At 40.3% G+C, this 15,183-nt stretch overlaps 1 protein-coding gene and 1 long non-coding RNA gene across 7 annotated transcripts in view; one reads left to right on the top strand and one right to left on the bottom strand.

Annotated features, from left to right (window-relative positions):
- The window catches only part of fut8b (fucosyltransferase 8b (alpha (1,6) fucosyltransferase)), a 435,447-nt gene that overhangs the window by 413,934 nt on the left and 6,330 nt on the right, over positions 1–15,183 (top strand). For all 4 annotated transcript variants that reach the window (XM_088324688.1, XM_088324686.1, XM_088324685.1 and 1 more), the window contains one exon: positions 11,136–11,382. In XM_088324688.1, coding sequence (XP_088180814.1) covers positions 11,136–11,382 — 247 coding nt within the window. The remainder of the gene's footprint in view (positions 1–11,135; positions 11,383–15,183) is intronic.
- Positions 1–15,183, bottom strand: part of LOC148346132 (uncharacterized) — a 95,740-nt gene that overhangs the window by 36,995 nt on the left and 43,562 nt on the right. The window lies entirely within an intron of this gene.

The following is a 15,183-nucleotide window of genomic DNA, read 5'->3' on the forward strand; positions in this document are numbered from 1 at the left end:
ATGAAAAAGGTGAGCGAACCCCGGAAAAAACATATCAATATTGGCTAGCGTTACAGAAAATTTGCATATTTTGGTATTCATGTATTATTTCAAGGTTTTTATCAGGTTTTTTTTCCCTAGTAGCCTTGGTAAACATAATATTATATATTAATATTTAAATATTAATATTCAATATCCAGAATTTTATGGTTGGAGACGATTAAGTAGTTTTTTTTTTATTGTCTAATTTAACTTAATGGTTGAACGAATACAGGAGGGCTCTCCAATTTGGAATTTTGCTACTCTCTGCTGTCATCTCATGACTTAAGTCATGATTGCAGCCTCAGTCAGATCCTTCATAAGCGTGCAAGTATGTGCATTTCTTAGACGCGCTTGAAAAAAAAATCGTCTTTTTTCGTCTTTCATTTTTAAGTCGATATTTTATCTTAATTTAATGGGTGGTCTATGTATTAAGATTGCTGAGAAACATGGCGACTATTTTAAGTATTAACGAGAACGTCACCTAAAATTCAACCCCCTTTCAAACCTTGAAAACTCAAACTTCAAGCATTTTCAAGGATTTCATCTGTATGACCCCTGTTCTCAGAAAACGTGTTGTATATTCTTGACTATCGAACATATAGTTTCATTTTGTTTAGGTAGACAAAAAAAAAAATAGAGGTATGTTGCGAACATCAATACTATGTAGTGGTTTCTTTACATGTTATGCCAAGGTCTGAAGCTGTCTACTACGTTCATAGCTACCATATCAATATTGATACAGTGTTCGTACGGTTGCTTGAAATCCTTGAAAATGCTTGAATTTTAATGGTGTGTTTCCAAGGTTTGTAATTGCTGCCATGTTACTCGTCCTTCTGAATTTACACACATCCCAGTCAATAAAGATATATAATTTCTATCTGCTTAAAACTGAAAGACGAAAAAAGAGGTTTATTCAAGCTCATCTGACAAATGCACAAACTTGCACGCGCGTCATGAATGAGCTGCCTGAGGCTGCAATGATGCTACAAGGCAGGTGTTGTCGGCAGAGATTAACGAAGTTCTAAATTCCGTACAGCTCCTTTAAACTTTGGAATGATCTACTTCCTTGGCTTTCACCCACCCTAAATACTTTGTTAGTGTTGCTGGGATCAATAATGCTAACGACAATTAATCTGTCATTATTTTTAACAATATGATCATGTGTTTTTTAATTCTATGGATTATTGGATAATTGGCTTTAAAAGTCTTTAAAAAGTACATAAATTTGGTCATTAAAATGTGTACAAACTGTTAATAGCAATGGAAAGTTATCTTTCCCAAACCCATTTTTTTTCCTTTTTTTACATTTAGCTGCATCACAGATGGTAGGGAAAGGGAGACACTTATAAATAGGTGTATTCCAAGAAATGTCAAAAGAACCTATTACCAAGGCTCCTTTTAGACTTTCTGGTTTTACAACATTCTTGTGTTCCTGTACATTTTTCAACCTGACCTCAATAAATACAGAAAATAAGTTTCCTAAACATATACCAAAAGGTGAAATCAATTACAAACAGCTGCATTTCTATGGGAAGATTGACACACAGTCTGTGTCCCCCCAAAAAATTAACAATAGGGCTCCACAAATGAACATAGTCTTCTGGCTTGAAGCAAAGACATAGGCCCGATCCCATTCCTCTCACTTGGCCCTGAGAACCCTCCAGTGAGGTCCCTCAGTGAGAGGAGTGCAAATGAACATTGTTGCCTAAAAAATTGGACGGCACTTGCAAGGTTCCACCCCGCTCCAGGAGATGGCGGTATTAATTGTCTGTAGACCTCAGTGACGTATTGGCCTACGTCATACATAAACAACTTGAGTTGGAGAGCCTGTTCAACGATAAAAATTGCCAGCTAACTTTAGAGCACCTCGCCTTCTCAAACTGGTCTTGACGCCCCTGCGGGATTTAAAGGGGCGTCGACGCTTGACAAATAAGAAACTGACGGGGGGAAGAATATAAATTGCCTCTCTGATATTATTTTTTTCCGTTGACACTGTCCTGCATGTTCCGACGAGATCATTTGTACGCCGAAATGAAACGGCTGCCGCAAAAAGATCAATGCGTTGATAAAATAGCTTGAACATCGCAGCACACTCGTTTATTACTATTGATTTAGGAATCGAAGGAGTTGATATGATTACTTGATACGGTTTAAAAAAAAAAAGTCTTTGCCTATACGAGGCTGACGAATCCGAAGCGTTTGCAGAAAGACGATAAGTGAATTGGAGCTTTTACTATCTGCGCCTCTCCGTCTCGCTCGCTATCGCTTCCTCCCCCGTTCGCCGCCGCATCCTTTCTAGTCTTCATCTTTCTGCCGCCGCCTCATTTGACCGGCGCTCTCTCGGGTTCCCCTTTCTTATCGGGGCGCCTCGACGCTCTTATTGCGCCGCCTTTCATGCGTCCTCGCCGACTATCTGCTCCCCTCTTTCGCGGTTATCTGTCGCCGCATGCCTCCTATAGATCCAGAAACGCCATCTGGCCGTCCCGAGCCCGCGGCTTACTCGCAGAAATGGGTCCAGCGTGCTTATGCGTCCCGGGTTGGTCCGGGGCTACGGCACGGGGGCCGGCGACACGACGGCTTTGCTAATGTAAGCTTCTTGCAACCTGACTAGTCCCCGTGGTCGGGTCGATTTTGTTAACAGTTGGCGAGCGAAGCTTTGCCGATGGGAGTTCAAAAACGGAGGACACTAAATGAAAAATGTAAATAATGATAATCAATATAAATATCACATTTGATCATCGGGCGGGCCAAATTTCTGCACCGATATTTGGGAGTTTGACGGATATCGGTGTCTGCAGTTTTACTTATTCAAAGGTCCATTATAATATATGTAAAACTGTGATATTTAGGCACAAATGAAGCCGAACATCTCTCTCCCCTTCTCTTCTATTTAAATTTTTATGTTCTTTTATACGAGTTGCCTCTCGGCCTAATATTATTTCCTATACTGCTTTCGTTTTCATTGAAATTAATCATGTTAGTTAAATGTATTTACTGTAAAAGATTTCAAAGTTTATTTTAAAATGATTACAAATAGTCGGTTAACTAAAAATGTATTGGGCCCATTTTTAAGCTTTTACAGTAATAATTGTAGTCATAAGCTATAAATAGAAATACAACAATTTGAGTAAAAATGACAACATTCTATAATAAATGTCCAAATAAAACATTCTATGTTATTACATGTTCACAATTCACAACATTGCGGCAGTAGCTCAGGTGGTATAGCGCTCGTCTTGGGATCAAGGGATCCCAGTTCGAATCCCGGCTCGTCCGTGTTACATGTCGAAGTGTCCTTGGGTAAAACACTGAACCCCTAATACCCCCAATAAGCAGGTTAGCGCCTTTCATGGCTGCAAGGCGCTATTGGGAAATGTGGAGCACATTGTAAAGCGCTTCGAGAAGTCATTGACTTGAAAAGCGCTATATAAATGCAGATTATTTCATTTCATTTCAACATAGAAGGATTAAATAATTCAGTGAGGTGGGTGTTTATTTGTTTGTTTTTTAACCAATATATGTATTACTCACTTAGATTTTCGCCTTGACTACCCACAAAAATGAATTGACCTCATTTTAGTGATTCCTTTTTTCCCCCCATTACACTTAATCTGAGTGATTATTTTGAGGCATTTAAAGTCTATCGAGTAAAGTAATTTTTATTTGAATATTTTTGTGTTTGTATTGTATTTATTCTTTGTGTTAAATTTTATTGTGATTTAAACATACCTTTTTGTTAGGGGGCATTTTGGGGTGTTTCATAAAGAATAGATTTGTTCTGTATTTATTTCCATTTTTTAACATTTTCAACAGTATATTTTTTTAGTTTCGACTGAACTTTCATGTCAAGAAAAATATTAGCACCTACAATACACCATTGTAAATATAATATGGGTTTTTTTTGTTTTGCATTTAAATTGAATTTTTTTTTTTTTTTTTTAACAGGCATTTTTCATCTCCCAGAGAACGAGACTGCAGGCTTAAATATGCACAACGTGTTAATGTTCCCTTTCAATTATTGTGTATGTGTCTGTCCTTCCGCACTTATTCTTAGCAATTCTTTGTATTGCCGCGGCTGGATTTGGTCGGCGCTTTATAGGAAAAAGCCCAGCTGAGTTTATTCGCCGACCCACCTTCCTTAAATAGCCTTATATTGTTAACCCACTTCAGTCCCTGAGGAAGGCAAAGTACTGTATATGCATCCACGCTTGGGTATTTTCATCTAGGAAACGTATAGCTTTGGGGGGTCGAAATCAAAGATAGCGCAAACAGTCATTACGGGACCTGCTTGTTTCTTGCCGCACTTGGGAAAATGCGAAAAACAAAACATAAAAAGATGGCACGAAAGTGGGGAAACTATCATGCTGTTCGACGGCGTTGCTCCGTGGAAGTTGTTAATTAGACGACGCAGGAGGGAACTTCTCTAGAATGTTTTGGGTGTTGCCATGGTTACCTTGAAAAGTCATTTAAATTCTTTTTTCATAAAGTAACTTAAAGTGGTGACAAGAAAACAATTTATTAAACTTGTCGCTATTAATGTTACATTGTTTTTTTTTTTTCCTCTTGCAATGAAGGATGCTTATAATTCCAGGGTAGTTCTATTTTGACTATTGGTTGCAAAGTAGAATGCTTATAGAGCAGGGCATTATTTACTTCATTGTTTTTAAATAAAAAGGGAATCATTTCATGTTTACAGTATATTTGTCTAAATGAGTGTTACATTTGATTTCATTATGCTTGTAATGCCGGGGTAATTCTATTTGCAATACTAAACACTTGCAAAGAAGAATGCTCATAACACCAGGGATTTCTTTGTTTCACAAAAACACAATACGGGAAAATCATTTCATCTTTACCATACATGTGTCTGGTGTTCGATACATAGCGTAAGTACATATTATCTTTACAATACTGTATTGTGTAACATGGCAAGTGGGCTGTACTTGCTGAAGACACACCACAGGAAATAGTGCCCCTACGACCCTAGTGGTTAAGGGATCCATCCAAACAACCAACCAACCATTTGTCTAAATTAGTGTTACATTTGTTTTCATTCTTCTTGCAAAGAGGAATGCTTATAAAGCCAGGGTTGGTTTATTTTGACTACTGAATGCTCCCCCCCCTGGTTTCAGGCACACAGCGCAGTAGTGGTAAGCATGTCCATCTTTTTTTATCTGTATTTTTTTTTATTTTATTTTTTTATTAGATTTGATTTGCCCTAAAAAACAAACATGATTCAATACTTTCTCGACTTATCATTTTGGGAATAACTAGTCGAGCGGGGATCAAACACCTCATTTCCGGGACCAGACCGAGCCATTAACCGAATGCGAGAAGTTCATGTTTTACCCGGGAATGTTTAGTCAGAGAGGGGCAAGGCGTAATTAGACGAAGACGGGTTATTCCCGGGAGGACGTGACTCAGTTCATTTGCAAAGTGACTGGAGAGGCATCATGTTTGTGACGCCGTGTTACTCTTGTCTCTTTGGATTGCGCTCTTGAAATATGTATGAAGCCTTCTAGGTGAAAGCTTTTGGATTTAATTGAGTGGCTGTGGGTGGAGGATCCGTCCATTTGTGCCAGGTCTTGGAGCCGCGTTCATCCTTCTATGCTTGTAATCGCACCGCGTCAACACTGTTATATAAGCAAAACAATCTATTGTCTGATGCAAATTTGTCTCTGGTTTATGGTCAGGACAGCACTGTACCGTATGCTTCATATATATCATATATACATATATATATACATACATTAGTAGGGTGTTGCATCTATAAACAGAAGACTGTTGAGTTGAAAAGAAACGAGGTGCAAAACTATCAATTGTACGAGTTAAAATATATCAGACAAAAAAAAAATGTCTTTTGAATGTTGATGGAAAATATTGCTCATTACAAATTAAAATATAATAATATAACATAAACAAGACTATATAGCTATAATATAGCGGCAATATTTAAAATGATCAGCCGTACATTTTAGTAATATTCGTTTTTACTCCTCCATGATCTGCTACCTTACCGTGGTGGAGGAGTTTGTGTGTCCCAATGATCCTAGGAGCTATGTTGTCGGGGGCTTTAAATCCCTGGTAGGGTCACCCATGGCAAACAGGTACTAGGTGATTGGCCAGACAAAACCCAGATCAGAAGACCCTTTATGAAGATAAAAAAACGTTGGTCTACAATCTCCCTCGCCCGGACGCAGGTTACCGGGGCCCCCTTCTGGAGCCAGGCCTGGAAGTGGGGTCCGCTGGCGAGCGCCTGGTGGCCGGGCTTTTGCTCACGGGGTCCGGCCGGGCACAGCCCGAAGGGACCACGTGGGACCCTCTTCCTATGGGCTCACCACCTGTAGGAGGGGCCAAATGGGTCGGGTGCGTAGAAAGCTGGGTAACGGCCAAGGGAGGGGTCCTTGGCGGGACAATCCCCAGCTACAGAAACTGGCTTTTGGGACACGGAGTGTTACCTCTCTGGCAGGGAAGGAGCCCGAGTTGGTGTGTGAGGTTGAGAAGGTCCGACTAGATATACGGCTTGGGCTCTGGTACCAGTCCTTTCGAGATGGGTTGGATTCTCTCTTCCACTCTGGAAATGCCCGTGGTGAGAGGCGCAGAGCCAGTGTGGGCATTTTAGTTGCTTCACGGCTCAAAGCCTGTATGTTGGGGTTCACCCCGGTAGACGAGAGGGCAGCCTCCCTACGGCTTCGGGTGGGGGGACAGGTCCTGACTGCTGTTTGTGCTTATGCACCAAATAGCAGTTCAGAGTACCCACCCTTCTTCCTTGGAGGGTGTGCTTGAGAGCGCACCCCCTAGGGACTCCCTCGTACTACTGGGAGACTTCAACGCTCACGTGGGCAAGGGGTTAGTATGTCGAATATGTCGAAAAAATGGGTAAAGGGTTAGTATGTCGAAAATGTTGAAAAAAAAACGTAAAGGGGGTAGTATGTCGAAAATGTTGAAAAAAAAAACGTAAGGGGTTAGTATGTCGAAAAGCTCTGCGCAGGAAAGGACAAAGCCGACTGTACTTCCTTAGAAGGCTGGCGTCCTTCAATATCTGCAAAAAGCTTCTATGAGACTGTTGTGGCAAGCGCCCTCTTTTATGCGGCAGCGTGTTGGGGAGGCAGCGCCATGAAGAGGGATGCCTCTCGTCTTAATAAACTGGTGAGGAAAGCGGGCTCCGTTTTGGGCACAGAGCTGGACAGCCTGGCAACTGTAGCCGAGAGACGGGCACTGAACAAGCTGCGATCAATCATTGACAATTCATCACATCCACTACACAGCATCATCTCCAAACAGTAGAGCAGCTTCAGCGACAGACTGCTGTCAGTCTTTTTCCACGGACAGACTGAGGAGATCATTTCATCCTCATGCCATGAGGCTCTTTAACTCCACCCGGGGAAGTAAAAGCCCACATTAAACCCCACGCCCACATTTGCATATTACCCTATTTTTATTACAGTGTGTATTTTCTGTAGCACTATTTAAATACTCTACATCAACACGTTATATTGGGTATTTTTGTATTCTATATCTTTGATTATTTTATCTTTCAACACAAGGAGACTGCTGGAAGTGTGAATTTCCCTACGGGGATGAATAAAGTATCTTTCTATCTATCTATGTCAAAAAAACTGATCTGCTTTATTTACGAATTACCACCGGAGAGTACTCAATGCTTGCTTTTTGGGATAAAACAACGCTTTAATTAGATCCTCACAACTGTATATATAGTGTGATCGTTAAAAACTGATATCACACATGACGTGTTTTTCCGATTGTGTTCAGCCTTAATATAAACAAATAGTCTCAGGAGGTCCGTTGTTCTAGCAAACTTTCTTCACCCAAAATGTGTCATCGCCGCGCTACCAAATTAAGTCTCGTCCTTGTCCCTAAGACGTTTTTATAGGCGCCTTCATATCGGAGGCAGATTTTACAGACTCCTCATTTATTTAGGAAGTGTGCAGATGTTGTTTATAGCTGCGTGAGGACTTGCCTCTGGTGCCCTCAAAACTGATTATCTGCAAAGGTTGGGATACACGTTTTCAGACGGTTTTATAAGAGAACGCGAAGGTTGTCTCCTCCGCTCGTAAAATGAGATTATGTTTGTCTGCGGCTTATTGTTATTTTCGCAGGCTCCCCTCGCTTGTTATTGTTGCGCCACCCGTTTCGATTTCCCCCTTGCATGCGTTGCCTTTGCTGCCTTCCAGTGTCTGAGGGTTCGCTCAAATGTATACGGTGAGAGCAGGGGTGGGCAACTGTATGGAGTCGGGGTGCAACCCTGGAGGCCTATCCCATCTTTTCTTTGAGGAATAAATATACTTTCAGATATCTACATGTTATATTTCGTTTTAAATAGTTTGGTTTGGAAATGCTCACAAGTAAAAATATATATAAGATCCCTGTTTTGAGCACTACATTTGATACCTTTTTTAGTATAATTACTGTAGTTGTATTTTTTAGTATTTTTCCATTTTTTTTCTGCAGTCGATTTTAGTATATCTGTAGTAGATTTGTAGTATTGCTGTAGTAGTAGTTTTGTATTATACTCGAACTGTAATGAAATGTTTCTGTCGTAGTATTTTTCAAGTATTTCCGCTGTAGTTTTTTGTAATGATTCTGTAGTATTTTGTTGTATTTCCATAATAGTATGTTGCATTTATTTTTAATTTAGTAGTGTTTCCATTGTAGAACTTTTGTGGTATTGCTACAGTTGGTATTTCTGTAGTATTTCATTATAGTATTCTGTAATATTTTAGGAGCATTTCTGGTTATGGTTAACTCTATATATATATATATATATATATATATATATATATATATATATATATATATATATATATTATATATATATACACACACTATTATTATAATACTGTATTAGTATTAATGTACCGTATTTTCCGCACTATATGGCGCACCGTGTTATAAGGCGCACCTTCAATGAATGATATATTTTAAAACTTTTGCCATACATAAGACGCACCCCATTATAAGGCGCTATAAGTGCATGCTGGTTTAAGATCAGGTAATTGTGCAATTTTGTAATTGTAATCCTGTGCAGTCCTTCGAGACATTTTTGTGATTAAGGGCTATTTACGGTAAATAAATGTGACTTGACTTGACTACAGTAGAGAATGTAGTTACGTTATGCAACCTCTAGATGTTGCCACGCTAAAGGGAATGTCAACAAAACATTCAAAAAGGTCAAACTTTATTGTTAACAAACGAAGTCAGCTGGCAGTTGCTGTGAAACAGTAGTTCGAGTACGGATGGATAGATTGCATCTTTTCATAAAACGAAAGCACCAAGTAGGACCACCCCTGAATTCTTTAATATTGAGTTCCTGTGCCAGCGCTGTTGCCTTCATACGTATAGTTATCGTACTGACACTTCTGCTTGCCGCTCTTTGTTGAACAACCCACTGTTCAAGTGTCTCCTCTAACTCTGGCCATCTTGCTTTATTGCCACGGAAACTTTGTTGAGTTTTCCTTACTTGGCGGAGCTTATCTTCATCCTTTCTCCACTTCCGTACCATCGATTCATTTATGTTTAACTCTCTCGCTGCCGCTCTATTGCCGTGTTGTGCTGCGTGACTGATCGCCTTGAGTTTAAACTCGGCGTTGTACGCGTGTCTCTTAATAGGTGCCATTTTTTTATACAAATGCACGTATGAAAGAGAATCGTTGTTTAATATTTCCCAGTATGCACAGCGCGAAAAATGGAGTCGGCGGCTGTTTCTCGTAGTTGCGAGACCTTGCGAATTTAATATTGAGCCATATATAAGGCGCACTGTGTTATAAGGCGCATGGTCAGCTTTTGAAAAAAATTTAGACTTTTAGGTGCGCCTTATAGTGCGGAAAATACGGTAGTAGTATTTTGTAGAATTCCCATAATAGATTTATTTTTATATCTATCATAATATTTCTGTAGTAGCATTTTGTATTAGTTTTACTGATGAGTTGTATAACCCACATATGTTATTATCATTATATTATTATTATCTAAATTACTAGTACTTTATTATATATTGTCAAAATATTTTGGTTTGGCGTGCCGCATTTTGCCTACCCCTGTTAGACAGTTGTCTCTGATGTTTTTTTTTTCTTTCTTTAACCACCCTGAAAGGTGACCCTTATAATCTGTCAGGCCCACGGCTCCTGCCAATCTCCACTCGGACCCGAGGCGCCACCGGCCCTTACGAGACAGTCACCCCCGTGTTATATCTTTGAGGAACTTTCCTGTGCCTTGAAGCAACATCACTTGTGAAAGTGCTTCAGAGTTATCGGTTTCAGTCACAGCCCACGTCAAAATCGCATCCTTTCTTTCCTGTCCAGTCCGTGTATCTGCTTGAGCTGATTAGCTCACTTGACCCCCCCCCCCCGCTCAAAATTTTTCATTTGAGTGTGGTTTATCCTCTTTTTTTCAAATCAAGTTTTCTTTTCGGACTATAAGGTGCCCCCCCTAAAAACCCCAAATTGGCCAGAGTGTGCATCTTTTAATTCAATGCGCCTTTTACGCAGACGATATTGGAAATGGGACACCCGGGGTTCGTATGGGTGCTTGAAATCCTTGAAAATGTTTTCATTGTAATGTTGTGTTTACAAGGTCAGGAAAATGCTTGAATTTTGGGTGACGTGCTTGAAAATGCTTGAAATTGACTTTTGGCATTCACACGGGAGTCACAGGAGACCGCATACACATTTAGTTGGAAATGTGAATGATCTGACAAAAACGCATTTCCTACCGGTTGAGAAACACTGGTCTAGTGGATAGGACCCGGCGTGCAACCCGCCGAAATCTGGGTTAGATCCTCTTTGCATATAATGTTATGCAATATATAGATAGATAGATAGATACTTTATTCATCCCCGAAGGGAAATTCACATTAGTGATCAGTGATATGTTCCGACTGATCGATCAAAGCACAAATACTGTATTTTTTGGTTTTCTGTGTAATCCTAGCCCTTACTGTGTATTTTACTCCATGTGCCTTGTAGTCTGGTGCCCCTTAAATATGACAAGGTAACTATCACAGACTATTTTCCTGGGAGGGGGTGCTTCTCATAATTCAGTGAGCATTATAGTGCAAAAACAAAAATGGTAATTTTCCATATTGGCCTTCACAGGTGAGGCCCATGATAAGGACGTTCAGGTTGTGGAATTGCCCATCGTGGATAGTCTTCACCCTCGCCCCCCCTACCTGCCTTTGGCTATCCCAGAGGACCTGGCACCGCGCCTGCACCGCCTGCACGGCGACCCCTCCGTGTGGTGGGTCTCCCAGTTTGTCAAGTACCTGGTGCGCCCCCAAGCCTGGCTGGAGAAGGAGATCCAACAGACCACCGCTAAACTGGGCTTTAAACACCCTATCATTGGGTAAGAGAGCTCTGCTGGAGTTTTTGTTGCATTTATAAGAATGTTTACAACGTTTCTGGCGAGGGTCCTATCAGTGTCTCAAAGAAAACAGAAGGCCTGGTAATTAGCTAATCAAGAAATGGCTTCGGGGCCATGCTGAGCTTTTGCTGAGGTTATTATTAGGTTAATACAAGAGTTTCAAACAGAACCACACAACGTTCTTTATCTTGTCCAGTCTGTCAATTAGGATTCTTTCAATGAAATAAGTTCCCTTGTTTGAAAATTACCATTACTTGCTGCCTAAAGACCTAACTAGCAATGACATGACTATAGAAACTGACTCATAGCCCACTAAACACCTCATTCAGGTCCACGTATTTTTGTCTGTTCCGAGCTCATCTCACATAAAGCACTGCTTTCGTAATGTCCTGCTAATGAAAGATAACGCTAATGCAGCCGTGACTGTATTTTTTTTTTTACTTCCTTTTTTTATTGAACAGACGTGTCCTTTAATAGAACCCTTTTAGTAACTTCAAAGTATTAATAAAGAGTGATTGAAAGTGGTGGCAAAACCACGGCTGAGGCAGTAGAACAATGTAAGTGTTTTTTCTCAAACAGAAGCTTTTAGTTTTTATGTGCTATGGACTAGGTTTGTCACTTAAGAGCAGAATGCAAAGACACATGTTCAGATCAACACAAGACCTACGACGTCCAGACAAGTCTTTGAGGTATAGATAAACAAAATCCGATATTCTAGTTTGGGACTGAGACCAGGCTAAAACATTTTGATAACGAAACAAGACTTTAAGGTTATGACCAAGATAATACTAACCTCTTTGTAAGTTTAGACAAAGAACAAAACACTCAAAATAGAGCCCAAGACAAAAAACGTTGAGGTCAAGGCAAAGGTAAGTCCTAGTATGGTTCAATGCAACAGGAGACAAACATTTTGACATCACAGATGAAACAATAAGACAAGACAATCTTTTAGAAATAAAGCAAGAGATCTCAGTTTTTGTTGATTTTGGCACCCAATCAAGACAGACTTTTCATGTTAAAGATAAAAACAGGACTTAGAGGTACAAACATAAAAAATACCCTTTTTTTTTTAAGTAAATGCATTGATGACAAAAACAATTATTGCTGTGTTATTTTGAAAGGGTTATAAAAAACAAATTTCAATTTGGGAGACGATTCCATATGAAACGAAACCTTTAGAGAAACTTGGTCTTGGGAGCGATTCTAAATCTGAGACATGTAACTATTATGTTCAGTAGTATTCTCCACTTCCTATAAGTGATATTTAGGTCCAGAATTTTCTTAGGTGTGGCTTCTTTCAAATTTTTGTCAAAATGTTGTCTAGAATGATGCGTACATCGTGAGAGGCGCCAAATGGGGCTAAGGGTCTTTTAAATTAGAGTATAAATATTAGGGAGGAAGGGATGGCGAAGAAGTTCGTCCCGTTTCTAGAATGTATGATGTAGTGCAGAGACGATGTCTATGTGGGTCCGTTAAGGTTTATTGCACCACCGGTTCGACGCTGGCGAATGTTCGAAATGTAAGTAGCACAGTTATCTTGAAAAGAGCCCAATTTGGAACCACTTTTTCTCAAGAGGAGCAAGGGTACACATTTCAGGTAGCACCATCTGTCTTCCTGGCAAGCCGTCCCGAACCAGGGACCGCGTGTCAGAGCCGACCCTCGACTCAACACGAGTAGGTGGCTGAGGGACAGGGAAGCCTTGGCATCTCAATTTAGATTCCTACCACCTGGACGCCGAGCAGAAGACATAATAAATGTACGAGTGGCCGCTTCTTCACTTGATTTTTTTTTTTCCCCTTGTTGCACGGGAGCCAGGTGCCCGACTCGGGGAACATTTGCATTTTGCCTGCAAGGCCATTCTCTTCCCGCATCAGCTATTATTGTAACCTACTCGCTTAGCCAGATGGGAGATTTATCATTCAACCCCCACGTGCATAATGATGAGCACTGACGAGAAAAGACGTACGAGGAACTGACTTTGCGCTCTTTTTGAGAACTTAACTATTCTTCGCGTCCCGAGAGCTTCCCACAGTCCCCGATTGCTTGGGAACGGCAAAAGTTGAAAGTGAATGTGAATACTGTGAAGATGATCTCGGAGATAGCTAAACACGGCCTTACTCTAAGGCAAGCTTCATAAGTCGCTAAGCCATATTTCTTAAATAACATCTCATTTTGTATCAGTCTGGGCCGTTACAGGTTTGACCAGTTTTACATTAAACCTCACCCAAATGTGCATTGGGCCAATGCACATTTAAAGAAATGTTTACAGATTAAAAAATACTTCCAAAACTTTCCAATTCGTTGCATACACATCTTTGGCATCAAGGCTCAAAAGCTCAGGTTTCTAATAAATAAACTGCAATGTTTGTATATTTAGAATCCTTAATCTTACCACAATAGGTCCTGAGGTAGAAGGGTTTAAACCAGAGGCCAAACTTTTCCTTCTAATAATTATAACATTTGGCAGGTTATAGCTTTTAAACACCTTCTCCAATTAACCTGAACTTTTTGAGGGGAGAAAAGAGGGGCTAGAGTGTTTTTATGCTTGCCACCGCAGTTTTTTGTTAGTGTGCCATGAAAATGCTGGGAGAAAAAGGCCAACCCCAACCTAAAGACCCGAAAAGATGAAAAAAGGCGAGTTTATTTGAACGCACCTAAGAAATGCACATACTCTCACGGACAACATAAGGAGCTTGACCGAGGCCCTAATGATGTTATAAGCCAGAAGATGGCGTAAGGGAGTAAAATATTACAAATTCCACCTTTGAATGATAAGCAAACATGCATGAATATAAACATATATATTATATATTTATTTGTAGGTTAAGAAATATGTAATTATTTTACATAACATTAGCCTCATCATCTTGTTCCTACAGGTACACCCAAAAAACAATGACTTTGAAAAAAATGGTGTGGTTGGATCACTTTGTGTTTCCATAGTTGATATTTTTCCTTGTGCTTTGCACCACTCGTTTCGGTTGCACTAAACAATATAGCGATACAATACATCTAGTGGTCAAATATTACACTGTGTCCTTTTTAAGTAAAAAAAGTATTTTAAATCAACATGCTTTTTTTATAATTATATATATATATATATACACACACATATACCAGAGCCAATTCCCTCTAGTGGGAGGCGGCTAGAGTCAAGAACACAATCACATTTTGGTCACCTAATGACTCCCAATGAGATGTTGCAACACATCAGTTGGGTCGAGCGAGGGGGCTGGGAATTCTCTCCTCTGTAGCGGTCCCCCAGAAAGAGTCAAACATGTGAACATGCTTTTGTAAATTCAACTTAAAAGAAGAGGTAGGGAAAAATTATCTTCTGATGCTTCCAATGGCAGAACTCGGAATTGGGACACTCAAGGAATTTCTGTGAGTGCGTCTTTCCGTTTTCCCCAACCCGCTGTTTGCAAATTATCACCAGTCGCGCAGTCAGAATAATCAAGACCCGAGGGACCAGATGAATACCGAAGTGGCCGCGTAACCACAGAGTGCTTGCTTTTGTTGATATTTTGTTACTTCTAATCTGCGGTGGCGCATCGACTAAATAAGACAATAGTGGAGCCGTCAAAAGACGCGTAAAGCCGCTAAGATGAGCTTCCCAGTGATGTTAAAATCCTTTTGATGGACTTCCAAGGTGTTGACGTCACATGCAAATGCAAGATTTATTTGGTGTATTGGGTTTTTTTTAGGGGTTGGGCTCACACTCAACGTCTCCAGCGTGGGTGTCTGAAGTACGCGTCGCCAGATGTCTGAATAGAGACGGGTGC

The sequence above is a fragment of the Urocampus carinirostris genome, chromosome 20, assembly GCF_059441175.1.
Source record: "Urocampus carinirostris isolate Australia breed hairy pipefish chromosome 20, RoL_Ucar_1.0, whole genome shotgun sequence".
Classification (NCBI taxonomy): Eukaryota; Metazoa; Chordata; class Actinopteri; order Syngnathiformes; family Syngnathidae; genus Urocampus; species Urocampus carinirostris.